This window comes from Misgurnus anguillicaudatus, chromosome 7, assembly GCF_027580225.2.
Source record: "Misgurnus anguillicaudatus chromosome 7, ASM2758022v2, whole genome shotgun sequence".
NCBI lineage: Eukaryota > Metazoa > Chordata > Actinopteri > Cypriniformes > Cobitidae > Misgurnus > Misgurnus anguillicaudatus.
The window spans coordinates 9463331-9486603 of record NC_073343.2 but is presented as its reverse complement, the minus strand read 5'-3'; the positions used below and the strand labels follow the sequence as shown (position 1 = coordinate 9486603).

The 23273-nt window shown below is 39.1% G+C and overlaps 1 protein-coding gene across 1 annotated transcript in view; it reads right to left on the bottom strand.

Annotated features, from left to right (window-relative positions):
- Positions 1-23273, bottom strand: part of ltbp1 (latent transforming growth factor beta binding protein 1) — a 132654-nt gene that overhangs the window by 63458 nt on the left and 45923 nt on the right. Inside the window, exons 4-8 of the mRNA XM_073869399.1 lie at positions 19229-19377; positions 11301-11468; positions 3694-3897; positions 1570-1841; positions 515-617 (exon numbers count right to left, since the gene is read on the bottom strand). Of these exons, the coding sequence (XP_073725500.1) occupies positions 515-617; positions 1570-1841; positions 3694-3897; positions 11301-11468; positions 19229-19377 (896 nt within the window). The remainder of the gene's footprint in view (positions 1-514; positions 618-1569; positions 1842-3693; positions 3898-11300; positions 11469-19228; positions 19378-23273) is intronic.

The window sequence follows — 23273 nt, the reverse complement described above, 5'->3', positions numbered from 1 at the left end:
GGAGTGAGATATTCGAATGTGACATGAGTGTAAGACTGAATGATGTTTGTGTGTGAGAGTGAGAAATGTTTGTGTGCGAGTGAGAGATATTTGTGTGTGGGAGTGACATATTCGAGTGTGACATGAGTGTAAGACTGAAAGATGTTTGTGTGTGAGAGTGAGATATGTTTGTGTGAGAGATATTTGTTTGTGAAAGTGAGATAATTGAGTTTGATAGATGTTTTTGTGTGTGAGTGAGATATTTGTGTGTAAGAGTGAGATATATTTGTGTTTGGGAGTGAGATATTCCAGAGTGAGATATATTTGAGTGTGAGAGTGAAAGATGTTTGAGTGGAAGAGTAAAAGATGTTTATGTGTGAGAGTGAGGGAGAAATATTTGTGTTTGAACTTGAGAGAGATTGTTGTGTTTGAGAGATGTTTCTGTGAAAGTCAGAGTGGGTTTGTGAGTGAAAAAGATGTTTGTATGTGAGAGAGAATGAGATGTTCATCTGTAAGAGGTAAGACAATGGCTTACATGTTTTTTTGGGACATTTCTGGCATTTGTGGAATCCCCATGATGTTCCCACCGTCCCACAGCAAACATCCTGCTTAGACAGGCCAGGCAGAGCTTTCCCACACTATAATGAAATAAAACACAATCAAATCCAAATCAAATGAGTTCCTGAAAGTGAAAGAGACAGATACTCATCTGCAAAATAATGAGACACACATCTACACACTTCAGCGCACACACATAGATAATTCTGCTCACGCACAACTTTTACAAATCCCAATTTTCTCCGATCAACGCACTAATTCGTTTTTCCTGGCTGAATCTAATCTGCCGAACTAACAACGAACCTAAAACCACTCTGAAAGACAGCAATGTGACACATGCAAACAACTGCCGACAGTGCCATTACCAAAAAGCAAGATCTCCCCTGCCTGATAACACCCTCCTCTCTTCTGACAAGACAAGACAACGTCGCAAATTAAGTCTGAACGGGTGCAAACACGGCCAAGGCACTTTACGATTAGAGAAAGTAAACACACAACACTTAGATTGAGGTGAACCTGATAATAATAACTTGATGGATGAACAACTATGGGAACAGAAGACAAATGGCTGTTCTTTGACGCAGAAAGCAAGAACAAAGTTAAAACTTTTGAGAATTTGACCTGCGGTTCTCTTCTTATCACAATGTTTTGGATGGTGTCCAATCACACTTTTCATTTTGCCTTCTTATGTTCTACTTTTTATAATCCAATGATAGCTGAACAATGAAAATCTCATTATAGTTAGTTTAAAATACATTTAAGGCCGATATGAGGTAGAGATAGAAGTAATTAAGGTAGAGTTCGAAATAGATACAGAGATATAAGCAGAGGAAGACATAGATAGAGATATAAGTAGAGGAATAGCTAGAGATAAAATTATAGTGTAGGAGATAGATATAGTAGAGACATGAAGATAGAAGCAAAAGCATGGAGATAAAGGCAGAAATAGAGAAAGACTAGAGCAGGTGAGAAATAGAGCAGAGAAAAAGAAAGAGACAAAGAAGAAGCTGAGATAAACATAATTTCTCTTACCTGCATTCCAGTGGTCTCCTGGAAGCATCGTCCCAGCTGGCTTTTGGATGTCACCGGCTGGTACTGGAGATATGTTTGTTGGTTGGGGTAAATAACTCCGCCATGATTGTGCCCGTGCTGGATGTTCTGACTACTGCTGGATTCGGTGATGTGGTAGGTGAAGGAGTGGCTGGACTGTGAGTTCTTCACTTGCCCATTACTGTCCACAGGAGACACCTGGTGAATCTGAACCGAAGCTTCTGGGGGATGTTTTACATGGACATTCACCAAACCTACAGATAGAGAAGTGCTTCACAATCACCTGAATTACACAACCATGAAATAAGCACTTACAGAGCCAGTTAGGGCTGGACAAAATTGACCAAAATCCATATCTGGTCATTTTGGGATGAACAGTAAATATCTCGGAATTTTCTACAAAGTAGAATAAATGTTAAAGGGGGAAGGGAGTAATGCTATTGCTAATTGCTAATGCTATTTTATGCATTCTGACTTATTAACACTGTTTAAGAGTAGGATTCCTCATGCTAAACGTAGGCAAAAGAAAAAATCAGTTGGACTTGTGATGGAGTATTTCTGTGCCGAATGCACTTTGCCAGGGTTTCATACAATTTCAGAAATTGAAGATGACAAATTTTTTGAACATGAAAAATGTATACGTAACAATCTTGGTTTGTTTCTTTTATGGGCAATTTCAGTGCAGGAAGTACAGTGGAAGTCCTTATATGGGCACTTAGTTTGCAGCACTTCGACCTCAGCGCGCAGTAACATCATCACTCGTGACTACTCCCCCTCTTGCTCAAACCTCCATCAATATTACTGCACCCGAGGTCGAAGTGTGCAAACGAAGTGCTCTTCCACCATACAATATAGTATTTATATATTTATAGTTTTTATCTGCTTAAAAATTCACCACGTTTTATTTTGTGCCACCATACTTACTCGTGTAACTACTCATGTAACAGTCTTTAAATAGGAAAAACATGGAAGTGTTTGGTGGCTTCTAAATTCATCCCTGTTTGGATCCTAAGGAATGAATGGGGCTAGGCTAAATCCTAACACATTCACGACACGCTGAACAAAGATTAAGTGTACGCATTGAAAAAAGATAGGTATGCATTAATTAGTCTAATTTGAGGTAAGAAGATAGTAAAATATAAAAAAACATGGTGTTTTCCTTTAAAGGTGCAGTGTGTAATTTTTATAAGGATATCTTGACAGAAATGCAAAATAATATACAAAACTAAATTACCAGGGGTGTATAAAGACCTTTCATAATGAACCAGTATGTGTTTATTGCCTTAGAATGAGACATTTTATCTATATACACAGAGGATCCCCTTATATGGAAGTTGCCATTTTGTGCAGCCATGTTTCTACTGAAGCCCTTAACTAAGTTTTCTCCAACAATGACATGTTTGACCGGTGACGGCTACCGTAGCTTCTCTTATGTGTTTTAAAAGCAAGAGGTGAGCAGTGGACTGAGCCGTTGGTTGCAATTCGCAACCTCACCACTAGATGCCACTAAAAATTACACACTGAACCTTTAATGCTGGATTTTGTTGAAATAGGGCAGTCCCAGTGATAAAACACTATGTAAAACTGCATCAAATGTCTGTGTTTTGTTGTCAATCGGTGCGTAAGTGCATGTAATGTAAACGGCCTGAACATGTAGTGAATCATAAGTTATCCAGAGATTGTGGGATAATGTTTTGTGTGTGTTGCTTGCTCATGACTCAGGTTTATTCAGAAAGAATTGATACGCTGATCTGTCTTTTATAAATCTAAAAAATAATAATAATTACCTTTATTAAAACAGCGTATGATGAAAATCAAAATCAAAGACAAGTATTTCCTCCCTGTTTGAAAATATACAGCTGCACAACATGCCAGCTGTTTGGAAAGATTACATCTGACCTCATTGTACATTTCTAGTAAAGCTTTGGTTGCAAAGAGGGATGGACATTTCAAACCATACCGATATAGACAATAATGTCTCATACTGTATCTCTGGGAAAAACTGATATATTACCCAAACTCGATATACCGCCCAGCCCTACAGCCTGCGAAAACCAAATTACTAATTCTGATTATAAACCGAAACACAAATATTAGGAATGTTACCTTGGTTTTGCCCAGTGCCATAGGTTAGGGGAAGAGTGTGTGTTGAGTGGACATGTGTCTTCTGCCCATTTACCGCTGTCTGTTGCCCCTGGTGACCGTTGGGATTTAGCATTTGGCAGAATTTTCCTGTAAAGTTGGGTGGGCACTGGCACTTGTCCCGAGCGCTGCATTTTCCTCCATTCATGCAGGGTAAATGGCAAACAACTAAAACACACAAACACACAAAGTAAATGTGTCATCACAAACATATCACATGACACTGTGAAATATCATTCAACAACCACTTCTTGTTTAGAGGCGCATACAATTTATTACAAACACAATCAAACACACACAGCTGGATAAACAAACTTTTCATCAGTTTGGATATTCCCAGCTTTTGCTTAAGTATGTGTGTGTTTCCCATATTAGTGTGCTTCCTATTGAGGAACTTTAAAGTGGCGTGTGATGACAGTTTTGAGTGACACATTTCCACCACAACATGTAATTATGGTGACGGCTCATGCTGCCATAAAAACATCTTCCACTTTCTTTTTCGCTTACAGTATATTTCAGAAAGTTCAAAATTGTACTTAAGTTTCACATTTACTCCTGGAGTACTAATACTACTAAAATGATGAATGGGTGTAATTTTCCCATAGCTGAGATGAATAAATGTCTCGGGTTGACATTTTATGGTGATGTGATTGCGTTGTGGTACGGGACCCTAAATTAATGACATTATATTCATTTCCATTCACAAACAGATATTCATTTAAAAAAGTTCCAAACCCAAAGCCACACAATTTAATTAGCCATCATGAACTCATCAAGCTAAATGCTCAATAAAACATCATGGCTGTCACGACCACCACACCCACTTAGCACAACGTGATGTCATTTCCTCCAAACCGCATCTACTTACTGCGGTCAGACACACAGCATCTAAACTCAGACATAACAGACTTCTGTAATTTTATATGAAGCTATTAATGAATACACACTTGTCCAAACCTTATGCATGTATTTATCATAAAAACATTAATATAATGTGTCCAGATGTCCTCAAAGTAAAGTTTTGGACATTTGTAACCAGACTATGGCTTGGTAACCCCACATTTACCAAAGAATGCATACAAACACAGTACATTTTCTCAAATTCAATCTCTTGTACTGCCCATGTATTTATATAAATACATACAGTCTACCATAATTTACACATTTCCATATTCCCTCCATTCCAACTCAGCCTGGCATACTCGTGTATCAACATTATATCACACACACTCTCCTTAGTAAGTCAAGTAAATGCTGGAAAAGAGGCAAAGCACAGGATAACAGTAAACAAGTGAAATGTGGTAAAGTCATTAAGCGAGAGCAGGATGCCACCCAAACCCCAGTCCCAGATCATTAACTTTCACTCACACAAACTCGACTGCTTTTACATACTTTATTGGTGAAAAAAAACTATATGAGATATATATATGATGAGAGGATTTTCAGTTGTCAAGTGTGGTTTTACTACAGAAGTACACACAAATACACAGAAACAAACAGATAGGCTGACAGCTGGGAGCCGCTCTAATGAGAGGCCTGGCAGTAAAGCCTTCAGCAGGGGAGACTGTGGCGGCTGGCCCAATTTTGATACTTTGTTGAATATCTCTGGTGGAATAAACATTATAGCACAACTGTGAAAATTAAAGCTTGCGATTTCTGGGTGGAAAGACTGAAATGTCAGAAAACATTTTGTACATTAATTCACTGGTAATCTTGTGCCGACCCCAAAATAAGCTTCAGGTGTTTTTCTCTCCTCAACATCATTACCCTTCATTATCCAAATGATCAGACAATCACTTATGAATGATTTATTATCTCTCTTATTTTGTATGTGTAAGTCTACCCCAAAAATAATGTTCACAACTTTTCATACACAACTTCATACACAGTAGGATGCATTATGTGTGTTTGGCTTCTTTGTTTTTTTTTATTTTTTATTTTGTACTTGTACTTTGTATTATGATCACATCATTTTCTGTTGCAATCCTGTTTAATGATGAGTTCAAGTCCTCCTGGTTGACCGTATTTACGAGCCGGTAAGTTGTGTTTACGACGTCAGGTACATTCAAGTCTTTGTAAGGAAGTCTGCAAAGCCATATTTGCAACGCCTTCCGGTCTTGCTAAAGCAAAACTTGTCAGATACTGCAAATGGATAAAGTCCCTCCCCCTGTGTATATCGTTTTTTTTGGGGTTGAAGATTGGCTCTTTTTACTGGAAGGTGGGACTAGAGCGCTTCAATCTCCTCCAGTCATATCAACACACTGTAAAAAATGATATCATATCAGCTTAACAAATTAATGGCGCTTTTCCATTGCACAGTACCCCAAGGTTCGGTTTAGTTTGGGTTGGGTCAGCTTACTTTTGGGAGCTTTTCCATTGGGTGTAGTACGTAGTACCCGATACTTTTTTTTCGTACCACATCGTTTGGGGTTCCAAGCGATCCGAACTGATATCAAACGTGACGCGAAAACACTGTAGATCACTTATTGGTCTGAGAGAATCATCACTATCAGCGTCATCGCTATAATGTAAAATATTAGCTTTACCTTCGTGCTAGCTTGCGCTGTCTTGAGCAAACATGTTGTCATCTATGCTCTGCTTTAAGTTCACAAAATCCCTTTTAGCGATGAAAAACATCCACAGGTTGAGAATCAGGGACAATTTTTTCCAGACTTGCAGTTTGTGGCGGAACATTCGCGACGAGCACGTTCGCATATAGGCTTAAATGCAACTTTAATGAGGCTCACGGGTGTTTGTACAGAAACTGTCATGTGAGACATAGGTAGTGAAAACCGCAATGTGCAAACAAACATCTATTTGTGGTGGTCAATTTTAATTTTGTTGCGGACGAGAAATAAATAAATGTATGGGAATGTACAACGACGCTCTCACTTGTATGATGTCACAGCAGTAGGCAGCTCAAATATAACGACACGTCTATAATACCTCCCACTGCAAAGTGATACTAAACTCTATGGAAAAGCTAACCACGCCAAAGTGAGGAGAGCTAACCTGACCCGAACCAAACCGTGGGGTACTATGCAATGGAAAAATGCCATAAGTGAAACAAGTCAAAACTTTAAAAGATAGGTTGTATTTACTTGCATAATTAAGATATTTAAGCTTCATGCTGCATTTTTTGTGTACCTCGGGCTCTCCTGTCTAAATCTTGACCCGGCCCCCTTGTTTCCTTATTAATTATTATTAGCTGGTTGTGTCACGGTGAGACGTGAGCGCAAGTTCCGAGACGGTAAGCCACAGGTGCCAGCTCCGGCTCGGCTGCTGTGTGTGCCAGTGCGTGGAGGGGGAGCAGGGAGTTCCTGCTTCCCGGACAGCGTGCTGTTAATGCCGGGTCTTTGGAGGGGGAGTTCTGGGTGCCTGTTACTGGTAGGCGGGCTCCGCAGTAATGTTCCCAGTCAGTGAGCCTAGAGGGCCGTGGGATTCCAAGCCCACGTCCATTTGGAGACTGGAGTCCTGTTTCTTCTCATGGGGGTCCGGATGTCTGGCACTGTCTTGCCCTGTAGACTTTGTCTTTGTTATGTCTTGTCTTGTCATGTAATGTACTGTTTCCTGGAAACAACATGATCCTGTCAGCCCTGTATGTGCTTCTTGTGACAGGATCATGACAATCCTTATTGTTGTCTTGTTTTTGTGAGGAGAATCACATGGCCTGTGTACCTCGTGCTCTCCTGTCTTAAGTCTTGACCCCGCCCCCCTTGTTTCCTTATTAATGATTAATTATTAGTTTCACCTGTGTGTCCTCATTCCGTAGTTTAGTTATCCCCTGTTTAATGCCATTGTGTCTGCTGTCTTGTGCTGGATCGTTGTGTATCTGTAGGGACTGTTTTTGTGTGCCTTGTCTTGTCCTGTTTATATTTGAATTATTGTCATTGTTTGCCCACAGGAGGTTTTTTGTTATTTAATAAACTCTTTTGTTTAAGAGCTGTCTGCTACTGGTTTCTGTCTCCCCAACACCTGACAACAACTCATCTTTGCATTCAAGTATTTCTTCATTCATAACTTGTCATGTAATTTTTACTCTGTAATTCAATTAATTGTTTCAGTGACGCATCATTTACTTAATTTGTTATTATGTGTAAAACAACTAAACTCCGCCCTCTTGCGTTGAGTTGTGGGTAATATCAGGTGTTTGAGTGTCCATGGATCTACACTTAAAATTTTTAGCTAAAACGGTAGACCATCCGGGAACTTTATGGATACAAATTGTAACACACTTTGATTTTGGACATACTTATTCTAATTTCAAATACTATTTAGAATAGATGGTATGCATATTGGGAAGCAGGGGAAGTTGCACATAGTTACATCTCCTTTTCGTTTGGACATAGACATCTAAATCTTTTATCAAAACATCACTGTTAACCCAGCTGACTAGCAAATCTTAACCGGCTTGTTTTCTAGAGCTGATCATAGCAATCTCGGGCCATAGGCCACCATGCTAATGTCCTAAACATATATTTTACAGTCCTGGGACAATGATCATGACACCCATCTTTTCCACTGGGTGTCATCAACAAACTGCTTTTAAATTCTTTATGATTGTTTATACACACATAAAAGGAAATAAAGGGTTGATCGACCAGAACTCTCACAGAATTAAGAAAGATTTGACCCAGTGACAAAGGTATACAGTTTGTGTACCAGCTTAATAACGTACACTCACCTAAAGGATTATTAGGAACACTTGCATTAATTTCTCATTAATGCAATTATCTAATCAACCAATCACATGGCAGTTGCTTCAATGCATTTAGGGGTGTGGTCCTGATCAAGACAATCTCCTGAACTCCAAACTGAATGTCAGAATGGGAAAGAAAGGTGATTTAAGCAATTTTGAGCGTGGCATGGTTGTTGGTGCCAGACGGGCTGGTCTGAGTATTTCACAGTCTGCTCCGTTACTGGGATTTTCACGCACAACCATTTCTAGGGTTTAAAAAGAATGGCATGAAAAGGGAAAAACATCCAGTATGTGGCAGTCCTGTGGGTGAAAAATGCCTTGTTGATGCTAGAGGTCAGAGGAGAATGGGCCGACTGATTCAAGCTGATAGAAGAGCAACTTTTACTGAAATAACCACTCGTTACAACTGAAGTATGCAGCAAAGCATTTGTGACGCCACAACGCACACAACCTTAAGGCGGATGGACTACAACAGCAGAAGACCCCACCGGGTACCACTCATCTCCCCTACAAATAAGAAAAAGAGTAAACAATTTGCAAGAGCTCCCAAAATTGGACAGTTGAAGACTTAAAAATGTTGCCTGATCTGATGAGTCTCAATTTCTGTTGAAAAATTCAGATGGTAGAGTCTAAATTTAGCGTAAACAGAATGAGAACATGGATCCATCATGCCTTGTTACCACTGTGCAGGCTGGTGGTGATGGTGTAATTGTGTGGGGGATGTTTTCTTGGCACACTTTAGGCCCCTTAGTGCCAATTGGGCATCGTTTAAATGCCACGACCTACCTAAGCATTGTTTCTGACCATGTCCATCCCTTTATGACCACCATGTACCCATCCTCTGATGGCTACTTCCAGCAGGATAATGCATCATGTCACAAAGCTCGAATTATTCCAAATTGGTTTCTTAAACATGAAAATGAGTTCACTGTACTAGAATGGCATCCACAGTCACCAGATCTCAACCCAATAGAGCATCTTTGAGATGTAGTGGAACGAGAGCTTCGTGCCCTGGATGTGCATCCCACAAATCTCCATCAACTGCAAGATGCTATCCTATCAATATGGGCCAACATTTCTAAAGAATGCTTTCAGCATCTTGTTGAATCAATGCAATGTAGAATTAAGGCAGTTCTGAAGGCGAAAGGAGGTCAAACACAGTATAAGTATGGTGTTCCTAATAATCCTTTAGGTGAGTGTATACTGACAGAGTAAGAATACAGTTTGTGTGCTCTGACAATGATTTTGACTCACTTAGAGTTGAAGTGGCAGAGAAATAAACAGATCAAACTACACAGCACATAGAGAATCTTATGCATTACTATAATAGATTACACCTACAATGTAATTACATTAAACGATCATTAAGCTGCATATTGATTTATACTTTGGTAATACTTTGGTAATTTTATAAGACAGCCAATTGATCTATTGATTGCTTGCACAAGGCTTTTATTTGCTGCATAAAGTATCAACTCACTATCAATACCGAGGTACCAGAGGTTTATATTGTTACACAGCCAAACCTTTGGTATCGATCCAACTCTAATGACTATGTGTGTGTGTGTGTGTCTCCAGTCTCCACACTGCTGGATCTCGGCCTGCAATCTCTCCCAGCTGTGTCTGGATCAGAGCTGAGACGCCGTTCTACGTTCCTTATAAGGCCTCACACACTCACCCACTCCAGACGTTCACCTCATTCAGACAAATGACTTGATGGAGAGAGAGAGAGAATGAGATCTTAGCACCAAGCGCAACCTCTGTTTAAATTACGTCTATTCTGGCCATCCGCAGGAGCGTCTGTCAAAACGCTTACTCCTCTGAGCTTTCCTGACCCTCTTATATGGAATATCTGTAGCTGCTGTGTACATACGACAAAACCCACTGATGAAAACAATCTTCTGTGTGCCAGACCAAGCTGAATGCTCCCCTTGTGTCCGCAGTGTAATTTGATTTGAAAGTGGCATTATGTAACCACTAGGGTTGTCACAATACCAAACTTTTACTGGTAGACATCCATTCAAGTAAAATCTCTTTATTATTGATATCAATATCAATACCACCTACTGTATGTTTTCCTCATCAGTACTTTTGGTTGAATATATAGACAAGTTTTATGCTACATTTATGCACAAATGTTTATAACGCCCTATACATTCACAAACCAACTGTGTCTACATTAATGCACATGAGCATCCACATACACAGTATGACTCAAACGTCAGTGGGTACCAAAATGATAACAATACTACCAGGATATAAACTATACCTAGTTTATTATAATATTAATGTTATGAATACCCAAGTTGAAGTTATAAAGTGTTGGAGACCCTAAGTGACCCCAAGTACCAAGCTGTGATACCATTAGGATCTAGTTAAGCTTGTGACTTAACATAGATTACACAACTAAAAACCGTTAGGAAGCCATTCTGCTCTTTCCAGATAAGCAAGCTACAAAAATATGTGCCTGAAATGTGGAAAGATGTTTTGCTGTGTCATTACAAAATTAAGAGCACTGTAAAATAAGCAAGAATGTCCACTTTGTACGTTTTTAGACGGTCTAAAGCATCTTAAACTTTTCCGCAATATCTGCCAGGCAAGTGAAAACTCCCTCGAACTACGACTAGAAACACATCCAAACACCAGCCATAATTATAGACCTGTCTGAGGCTGGACATGATGTAACAGGCCCAGGGCCAGCTGTTCTCAGTTCAGTATTCAGCAAACACAAGTCACACACTTATCAAAGTCCAGTTGCAGATAAAGAAATTATATAAAGAAGATGAAAACACATTGCATCTCACAACACACTTGGACTGAAGCCCAGTCTTCCCACAATGCACTATGAGTACTATGAGACGATGTCACTCACCGACTCTGAAGTTGGGAGCGGTGAGCGTGTCCGTGGCGTGCCCGTTCTCGCTGATGATGGTGGTGGTGTTGCCCGGCTCGCAGCTGTTCTGACAGCGCCCGTTAATGCAGGTCATCTTGCAGATAGTTGGGGTGAAGACCACTTTGATCCGGCCGGTTTGATTTCCCACTGCGGCCCGGCAAAGCACAGACATCAGCAGAGAAAGAAGAGAAAAATACGTCAGTCTGGATGGCATGGTTTTCGTGAACGACTTCGAACGACTTTCCCTCACTCTCGTAGGCAGTGTCTGACAGAACAGCTCAGGAGTTCAGCCTTAAGAGAGTAACAGGAGAGAGCGAGCGAGCGAGTGAGAGAGGGAGGCTGGAGACGGGATAAAAGTGTTTCTGTTGTCTTGTCTTCACTTAGTCTTTTCTACGTGTTCCCCTGTGACTGTCTGATTCATTTTTCATCTATCCTCTACTTTTCACAGACTTTGTTCCAGTCTGTGGAACATAAGGAGGTGAGTGGAGGAAAAAATAGAGAGGGAGAAACACACACAGAGAGAGAGAGAGACGCAAGCAAACAACTTTGGGATCAGCCCCAGTTTTTCATGCAATATTCAGATGTGGCTGCACAACTTCAAACCCTACGCAAAGACAAAAATCTGCATGCCAGCTTGTCCCATCTCACTTCTGTGCTTCCCTTCTATCTCACATCCAACCTCCTTGTCTTTCCAGACATCTCCTCCTCTTACCAGCATAAACTGACTCTTCACACCTCCATCTGAAAACTGCAGGGAAAACAAATAGCCTAAAATAGCCTTTATGATGTCACTTCCACCAAACTTTGTGAGAGTCAGCTAACCAATGTTGTTTCTTTTTTATTCTCCTCTCCTTGACGTTTTCTCTTCTCCTGTTTTTCTCTCCTCGGGTAATTACAGGCTATTATTGTGTGTGTGATTTACATTATAGTCTGATTAAACTCCTGGCGTTACCGACTCACCAAATATTTTCCAGGCAGTTAACACGCAGGGGCATCTGCAGACCTTTCTGGCTTTCTGTCTCTCGCTCTCTCTCGGTGTTTGATTAATCGTTCGCTTGTCTGATTTTCTGCATGCCTCCTCTATCATTCACCCTCCATCAATCATCTATAATGACATCTTGTTAAAGGAACTATTCCCATAAATATGAACATTCAGCCATCATTTAGTCACCTTGATTTTTTTAAAACCCAGTTTGGCTTTCTTTTCTGGAACGCAAAAATAAAAAAACATTCACATGTGAACTAAATGATGACAGAATCACTTTTATCTGGTTTGGTGGTGTCATCCAGTAGGGGTGTGACGAGATCTCGTGCGACGAGATCTCGCGACATTAAATGTCATCACTGTCTTATTAGAGACTATTAACAATTATAAAGTTACTAATTATTTAGTTAATCGCAAATTGTTGTAATATCCTCACGACTTGTGAATGTAATGCTCAGTTATGATCTGAAATAAACCTTGATGACGTATGCAGCCTGCATATGCGACCTCCGGAGGATGCAGCTTTCTACAGTGCATGCATTATATTTGTCTTTTACTGCGTTTGCTTTTTTGTTTAGGTTTCCAATAATGTTCGTTCGTGTGAAGTCTGAGACACGTTGTGTTTGTCTGTTGATCAGTGTCAGATGTGTCTCCGCAGATTAAACCCTCACACAGCGTTTACATGATTTAATGTCTGCATGTTCTTGCTCAAAAAATGAGAGTGGCTGTATCATTTCTAGTGTAAAGAAATGGACATATATTAAATATTAATATGGATTTAAACATTGTTTGACTAAAAATAAGCGTTTCTCTCCGTCTAAAGTGAAAGTGAAGACAGCGTCTACGAGACGAGTCCTCTATCACCCCCTGCAGGCCTTTGTTATAAAACATACATAATGCTTTTTATTTATAGGCCACAAAATGTTGTTTAATGTAGCTTGGTTTTAATACTTTATTTGAACCAATTATTATTGCATCTTCATTATTATGTAATTTTAAATGCTACTGCTCACTTGGGTCTATTTTTATTACCCCAAAATAACAAATTACTTCATTATCAGTTAGCAAAATAATTGTTAGGGCCAGTCCTTGATTAGTTAAAACATTTAAAAATAATGTGATTTCAGTTTCTTATTCATTTATTTTATCATTGAGGGTTTCTTAAAAAGTGTAAAAACATCGTCTCGTCTCGTTCTTGTGAACCCAATCTCGTGTTTCGTCTCGTTTCATGGATTAAGTGTCTCGTCACACCCCTATCATCCAGACATGGCAGGTTCACTCTTATGTTCTCCATCAAAATGAACCCCACATCATGTTACAAAAATCCATTAAAGACCAAGATCAAACGATTTCACTGCAGACAAAACACAGACATAATTTATACTGTACAGTACCATACACCCCTATAGTATATCTGTGAACTGAGTGACTAAAGTAAAGTAGTTATGGCTTCTGTGGGTAAGTATGTCTGTAAGTCAGTATGTGTATGAGGCAGGGCTGGACGTTATGACCAATTTGGCATTTCGATTCAATCCTGTAATAAAATGATTTCGGTTCGATTCAGTCCAACATCGATTGTTTTTCAATACGTCATTAAAAAGTTTTTAAAAAGTTGCAAACATTTATTTGGTGTGCTGCCACTTTAATGGCGCTTTTTCATTGCATAGTACCCCATGGTTTAGGTCGGGTCAGCTCACCTCACTTTGGCTTGATTAGCTTTTCCATCAAGTTTAGTAACACTTCGGAGTGGGAGGGATTATAGGCGTGCCGTTATATTTGCGCTGCCTATTGCTGTGACATCATACAAGTGAGAGCGTTGTTGCTGCTATACATCCCCACACATTCATTTATTTCTCAGTCCGCCACAAAACTTAAATTGACTACCACAAATAGATGTTTGCACATTGCGTTTATCACTACCTCTGTCTCACATGACAGTTTCTGTACAAACACCCATGGCGTCTTTCGACGTGCTCCGCTGAGCCTCATTTAAGCATATGCGGAGTGTGCGTCGCGAATGTGCCGCCACAAACTGCAAGTCTGGAAAAAACTGGTATGGTGTTCCTGATTCTCAACCTGTGGATGTTATTCATCACTAAAAGGGAGTTTGGGAACTTGCAGAAAAGCACAGATGACAACATGTTTACACGAGACAGCGCAAGCTAGCACGAAGGTAAAGTTAATCTTTTACATTATAGCAATGACGCTGGTAGTGACGATCTGGTTTCAGACCAATCAGTGATCTACAGTGTTTTCGCATCACGTTTTGGTATCAGCTCAGGTCGCTTGGAACCCCAACCGATGTGGTACGAAAAAATATCGGGCACTACTGCACCCAGTGGAAAAGCCCCCAAAAGTAAGCTGACCCGACCCAAACCGTACTATGCAATGGAAAAGTGCCATAAGACTTACATGTAATGCATGGATCTAATATACTGTTACACATTCGTTCTGAATTGTTCACATTCACACACAGACTACATTTACAACAATAATCACAGCATTTTGAAATCATTTTGTGTAAATATATGTTTGTTCTTTAAGCACAAACCCAGTATTTGAGCGCTGTCTGTCTGAAACCTTGGGATGTGGCTTGCCGGCTGCACAATTCGGATGCGCACAAACAAAACTTAAACAACTGAAACTGAAAAAAGCACGGATTTTAATTCACTAAAAAGGCGACAATTACAAGGGAGACACAGGATGAAGTATTATTTAAAACAGAAATTTCTCTGGCTTTACAAAACTTTTGGGATAATGTAAGTACACCACTCCATGAAATATATCACACTGTGCCACTGGTTTTTGGATAATTTATTACAAAAATCGTACATATTGTGGCTTTAAAAATTGCTTCAGCGATTTAAGAATCAAAATTGTTTTGTACATTAAAGATTTTTTTGCCTAGCCCTAGTATGGGGGTGTTGAAACACACACCAATCCCAGAATATGCAACAACATAGTGAGAAGTAGATGACAGAAGACAAATGGATTTACCAGACGTGCCACACACACACTGGGCTGCTGACAGGTCTTCTTTGGTGTGGAATAAACCTCACCGAGTGCCAAGACATTGAGAAACTAGTCTAACCACACACACGAATGTTTGCTTGGCTACTTAAGGCATGACATACTATACACCGTGTTTATCAGATTTGCATAAAATTAACATTGGTCCAGACTAATCTTTACCCTACCCTTACAAGTCTACAGTGAATTGATGGGAGCTTTGCTTAAAAGTCTCAAGTTTGCCCCCAAAATATATTCAGGACCTGATTTCAAATGATTAGGGGGAATACATACTGTAGGCCTAATGTATAATGGCTATCTATTAATCTCTAACTTTTCAAATCCCTCCTTATGCTTATCTACAAATTCAACCAAAACTGCAATGCAACAGGTCAATGGTAAGTCAATCAGATGGTTTTCTCTTAAGACCCACATCATGTAATGTGATATGTAAAAGTCTGTCTCCCTCTAAACGGGCTGTTTGATTAGACACCCAGTCAGCGTGTGGTTTGGCCGAGTTTCAAAGCAACGAGAAGCAGCATGTAAGACCGCAAAACCGTGCAAAAACAGTTACCAAATACCCCACGGACTCCTCCTTGCGCTAGCCTTACGGCTTTTGGCTACATTTTACAGAGCAGTCTGGGCTGTTGTGACGGTACAACCACCTCCCCTTGCATTGGCACCACCCATCTCTTAGATCGCATCCATGCGGTTACACCTCTCTCCTCTAGAAACCTGTCTCTTTGATGTGAATGCATAGTTGTGTGGGATGGATGTCAGGTATTTATGCAGATCCGAGCAATGGGTAGATTGAAAGGCAGGGATGATCAGTGCATTAATCCACAGAGATCCCAACCAGAACCTCATTCCATCAATAGCACTCATATAAATGTACAGAGAAAGCATGTGTAAATGTCAAAACCAACACAATGTCATGGCAATACATACATACCCGTTTTAACTAATTTATATAGGCCTACATTGGTACAATCTCATTTGTACGTTTAGTACTTTATGCCCCCATGACGTTGGGGTTTGCGTTTCATTCGTGCTTTCTTTACGAATAATCATACATTTTTGTATAACTCACATTTTACACTCTAACCCATGCTAGGTACATATTGGACAGATCACACAGCTGGGTTAAAAATTACCCAATGCTGGGTTGTTTCAACCAAATGGATGGGTAACAAAATAGGTATGTTGACCTGTGAGATCAGGTTGTGTGACCTCAGCCTCACCTCGAACCGTTCCTTTCATTCTTTTGACCTTCACTATCTAACACAGTAAAAAAAAAAATCCCTAGCCATCATTGCGGCAGAACCCTTTAAAAGGTCCTAATAGGTACATTTTTGTACTAATATGCACTCTGTTGCCAACATGTACCTCTCAAGGTAAAATATGAACTCTTTAGGTGCAAAGACTTTTTGAAAGAGTACTTCCCCAGTGACTAATCTGACAGTGCAGGTACCAATGTGAACGTATTCCGTATTATTTGCCTTTTTTAATATTGTATGTTGTACACTCACCTAAAGGATTATTGTGAACACCTGTTCAATTTCTCATTAATGCAATTATTTAATCAACCAATAACATGGCAGTTGCTTCAATGCATTAAGGGGTGTGGTCCTGGTCAAGACAATCTCCTGAACTTCAAACTGAATGTCAGAATGGGAAAGAAAGGTGATTTAAGCAATTTTGAGCGTGGCATGGTTGTTGGTGCCAGATGGGCTGATCTGAGTATTTCACAATCTGCTCAGTTACTGGGATTTTCACGCACAACCATTTCTAGGGTTTACAAAGAATGGGGTGAAAAGGGAAACATCCAGTATGCGGCAGTCATGTGGGCGAAAATGCCTTGTTGATGCTAGAGGTCAGAGGAGAATGGACCGACTAATTCAAGCTGATAGAAGAGCAACTTTGACTGTAATAAACACTCATTACAACCAAGGTATGCAGCAAAGCATTTGTGAAGCCACAACACGCACAACCTTGTGGCAGATGGGCTACAACAGCAAAAGACCCCACCGGGTACCACTCATCTCCATTACAAACAAGAAAAATAGGCTACAATTTACACAAGCTCACCAAAATTGGACAGTTAAAGACTGGAAAAATATTGCCCGGTCTGATGAGTCTCGATTTCTGTTGAGACATTCAGATGTAGAGTCAGAATTTGGTGTAAACAGAATGAGAACATGGATCCATCATGCCTTGTTACCACTGTGCAGGCTGGTGGTGGTGGTGTAATGGTGTGGGGGATATTTTCTTGGCACACTTTAGGCCCCTTAGTGCCAATCGGGCAGCGTTTAAATGCCACGGTCTACCTGAGCATTGTTTCTGACCATGTCCATCCCTTTATGACCACCATGTACCCATCCTCTGATGGCTACTTCCAGCAGGATAATGCACCATGTCACAAAGCTCAAATCATTTCAAATTGTTTTCTTGAACATGACAATGTGTTCACTGTACTAAAATGGCCCCCACAATCACCAGATCTCAACCCAATAGAGCATCTTTGGGATGGATGTGCATCCCACAAATCTCCATCAACTGCAAGATGCTATCCTATCAATATGGGCCAACATTTCTAAAGAAGGCTTTCAGCACCTTGTTAAATTAATGGCAGGTAGAATTAAAGCAGTTCTGAAGGTGAAAGGGGGTCAAATGCAGTATTAGTATGGTGTTCCTAATAATCCTTTAGGTGAGTGTATTTACAATAAACACTCCTTTAAGGCCCGAAGCTCCATCCACTGTCTGTCTTCGCACAATTCCTCCATAACTGTGTAACGGTACCTGTCTGCAAGGGCCAGAACTGGAATAATGGATGTCATGCCACACATTAGTTCTGCCATCCCTGTCCCTTCATTCACATAACTACTGTATCTAATCCTCTCACCTGTCTTTTAAAGCATTTCCTGCTATGAGCGTTTATTGTAAAGCTCTGTCATTTTATTCTCTCTCTCTCTCTCTGGTTCTTGCAGTCCCTCACGGCTTGGCTTTTATCTAAAATTACCCAGAGAAAATGGGGCTAATAACTCACTTTCGACAGTGCAGCGCAGAAGGCAATACTTAAGTCTTTATATGATTTCAACTAAAGGAAGCTCTCGGAAAAAAACAATAGGACCATAACTAAAGGCCTGACCTGCGGCGATACAAAATTACAACAAATGAGAGAATAGCACAGAAGTGTGTGTGTGAGAGACCTCCAGTGGGGTCTAAAACTCATATCCTTGTGCTTGTAAATGCTCTGTACTGTCGTCACTGTATTGTTCTTATCTACAACAGCTTTATATAAATGAAATTGCACTGTCACAATGTTGTCAACACTGAGCTGAATGTCTCAGACGTGCTGTCAGTCTCCTCACAGAACGCTCCAAGCTGTGTGATCCATCATTCCGTCAAACGCCGAAGGCTGGAAAAGCCTCGTGCGCAGTCAGCGAGACTTGTTAAAAAATAAAAACCGATACATGAAATAACACTTTAAGATGCTGATCTCATTCATCCACAGACAGAAAGTGATGCCTTGGGATCTACTCAATATGTCACTTTTATAGAAAGTGGCATCTTAGGGACGGGTGTCATATAAAGGCAGGTGGCAAAATAAACCTGACTTAACATAAATCTGTGTTTATTTGCCATGTAATACTGGAGGCAAGGGAGACGTCATTGTGTTTCCTGACCAATATTTACATGACATGAAGCAGATGGAAAAAAATTATGCACAAGCTTGTGTGCTTTTTCTTTTATGAAATGGCATATTATGAATTCATTCATATACATTCATTTAATATATACAATACTCTCTCTCATTGAATATCCAAAAACAAAACGTCACTTGTCATTCAAATCTCTTTGACAAAGTGTCAGGTAAATGCAAACGTGCATTTGTAAAATATACTGCACTTACCATAAAGTGGGTTGTGTCCTACTGAAAGTGGGATAGGCCGGTTGAAGGTGGGTCCGACTCCATGCATCTGTGTCTGAGTGTGGTAGTTTTTCTGTTGAATCATGAATTTCTGGCCTTTGCTTTGGTGCATTGAAACTGGATTTTGCACTCTGAAAGATACAAATATTTAAATAGTTTATTTTTACTGTTTCTTTAATATATATGTACAGCACATTCTCTGTCTGTCAGTCTCTCTGTTATTATGATTTGTGCCTTAATTAAAAATGCACATATTTTATTTACTCATGTATTCATATTCTAATTCATGTTAGTTTTCTTTTGAATAATTACTTGCTCAAGGCCATATACAAATACATGTTAATAAAACCAATCACCTGCTACTTACAATGCACATCAGCTGTCATATGAATCAAAGCCATTTCTTATTATGTTTATTACATGCAGCAAACATCAATAATATTTCAACAAACACATACACCGACATGCACTGCTACATAAACAAATCAATCATTGCATGTCAATAAACATATTTTTTTATACATTCATATTATAGATACCTACAGTATGAATCAGAACAGAGATTATTGTAAGTACAAGTTACAAAGAATATTCCTATGTTTCCAATCATAAGCAACAAAAACTAACATTTTTGAACTCTAAAAGATAAACTTTTAAAATGAACTTGACTGAATAAACTCATGGATTGTGGTCAAAGATTATTAGCTATGAACATCTTGCTAATCAGAAGACAAAACACATCCCACAGCTGGGAGAGAACGGATGTGAAATGTAATCCATCATTTTTATGTCTGTAAGGATGAAGAAAACAAGAGATGTGGTTGCTTAGAAACAGGAACTTGTGACAGCTGGGAAGATTTAATCAGGGTCAGCATCTTAGAATAACACTACTGACATCAGACCTCTCCGAACCCATTGTGTTAAAAATAAAGCAGAAATCTGTCTTTTTTCACGAGTAGGGCTGTGTATCGGCAAGACTCTGGCGATACGATATATTGGGATATTTCTTATTTTTGGAATAGAATAGGATATAATTTTAGGAAAGCTGTCATCAAGAACACACAACCATATTCAAACCGTAGCAAGTACTTCCTGTTACTCTTGAAGCTTAGAGATAAGATGACTGCTATCTGGTGGTCGGGATATAAGGTCAAAAACGAAACTGCAATGAATCTTGTTTAATAAAAAAAACAGATATTGCATTTTTAAGAATCAATACAGTACTAGCAAACAAAATATCCCAATATGCACGTTAATCAATATTTTCTTACACCCCTCCTTACCTGTGGCTATTCTCATATTGGCTCTTTATTAGACAGAAATACTAGAAATCATACTGCAGGATTACTACAACCAACAATCTGACATTGCACATCACCATGCATAACATGAGGTTTAGACTGATTTTAAAGGCAATTCGGTTGCCATGGATGACCATGTGACAGTAATAGCACTTTTCCACGGCACGGTATGGTAGGGTTGGGCGGGATAAAAACTAACACGAGGTTAGTTGTACTGTAACACGGACTGTTTACATTGTTGCACAAGGTTGAGCGTTTTGTTTTTCCGGTATTTTTTTCACGCTGCCAAAAGACGATCTCCAGCAAATTATTGGAAATGTATAATGTTTTTTCCGGAGAGTTATTGATGAACGAGGTTTTTGGTGGCATATAAGTAAATTTTTTCATCATATGTTTTTTTTCGGTTTCTACGTTGGGTGTGTAAGATACCAAATCCAATGCAATGTCATATTAATCAGTGTCTTATTGACTAAAACATAGCATCGTTTTGAAATATGTCTGCAGATCTTAGCAACTTTTTTGGTGGGCTTGAAAATATTCACCCAGCGGGGTTAATTGTAACGCTGTGTTACAACTAACCCCTTCAGCACTTACGATATGAAAACCGCTAACGTTAGCGTAATTCTTGCCGTTGTTTTAAATAAGCTACACACGAATGATTGCTGGCTGCCAACAAAATTAATGTGCCTGTCTTATCAAAAAAAATTGTCAAATTTATTTTGTTCATATCTTTAATATTGATTGAATAAGGTTAGTCATAATGAAATGAATGGCTTAAATCAGATTTTGATGCTCATTATCTCAGAATTTCATTTTGAAACTATACTATTGTTATAACAGACTGGGTCACATATAAAAATTTGTTTTTTGTCATAATTTGCTTCTTTTTCCTCACATATTTAGACATTTGTATCCATTTATAATTAAACTATTGTTAGAAAAGTGTATATGAATACAGTGTGGATACCTGTCTATTATAGACAAATATATAAACAATATCCACTTCAAGACAAAATAGTATTGAAATATTTGCCTGCAAACTTAATTTTTAGCAAGTGTTAAAACTAACCCCCTGCCTGTTACAATTAACCCCACCTATGGGGTAAGTTGTAACGTTTGCACTTCTGTAATGTTTGGTAAGTACTAGAAGAATGGTAAGTACTAGAAACAAACTTCAAATCTTCATTTCATAGCAGAGATGTGTGTGTTGCTTGTGTAAAAAATATAATCAATCAAATGCAAATATCTTTACCTGTTACTTTTTCCAAGCAAGATGTACCGATACTAAAATGTGATGTGTACAGTAAACACGTGAAGATAACTTTTTGGTCAGAGAATCGACACCACCAGCATCACTGCTAAATGTAAGATTATCTTACCCTCCTGCACTGTTGAGCAAACCAAGTGATGTCATCATCTGCGCTTTGTTGTATGAGTTCCCAAACTCGTACTTTTGGGGGAAAAAACACAGGCCGAGAATCTAGAACACAATTCTTTAGAAATGCTCCATTGCTCCTGTGTTGTGCGTTTTTTTTTATTGTGTTTACGATGATGCCATGGCAGTAAAGACAGAGCAACTATAAGTCAATAAATGTGTAATCCCACCAACTAAGCAGTACTACACTGCAGTGGAATCAAACCTAAAAGCCAAAGTAAAGCGAGCCGAGACGAGTAATACCGAGAAAAGTCGTACCAATAAGTTGAAAAGTGTCATAAGTGACCCAAGAATGACATTTCTGATGAAATGTAATTCACAAAATAAAAAATTGGTTGGAAAATAGCACAGCCCTTAAGAAAATTTGTAGTAACAATGTTTTTTGCTGTATTAATTACCATTATGTTTAACTAAAGTAACCATGTTTTTTTTTGTTTTAACAGTAGTGTGCACTCATAGGGCCCTATCATACACCCGGCGCAATGTGCGACGCAAGTGTCTTTGGCAAGTTTCAACTCAGCGCAATTATCATTTTCATGATTAACGCCGCGTTGTTCAAATAGCAAATGCATTTGCGCCCAATTTTGCGCCCATGGTCTGAAAATGAGGAGTGTTCAGGCGCATTGTTGACGCTTTGCTATTTTGAGGCAACTAAAATTGACTACGCCATTGACCAACAAAAACCTGATCTAAAGTCTAAAGTCATTGCCGCAATATTGTTTTTGTTATTTAATAAGCGCGGTAGTAATATGCGCCTATAAACGGGACCACATTCACCACAACGCAAGTTTGCTTATCACATTGATGCGCAACAGCACATAATCATTTTAAAATATGAAAAACTAAAGGATTAAAATGTAAAAGATTATTATTGAGTCTCTTGGACATAAATGAGTATTTATTATTAAGTCATGCTTATTAAGTAATGCTTTTCAAAGCACTCATGGCGCTGTCCGATTGCTGAAGGCTCTCCACACGTTTGTAAATTCTTTATAAATTCTTTTGTTACAAATAAAGTATTTAGAGTACAAACCTTTTCTTGAGATAACACAGATCGTGTAGGCTATCCATTAACTTACATCAATTAAAAGCCTGCTAATTTTACTTCCATGACTGAAAGAAAACGAGTTTTAAAGGTTTTAATATAAAAAAATAACAGTTTCAATAAAAAAGAAAACAACACAATTTTTTTATATCAAACTTAAACTGGTGTTCTTATTCCTCCACTTAGTTTTTCACCCATTACTCATTAGGAGAAAAGAAACAACACTTTGCGCACAAACCATTTTTC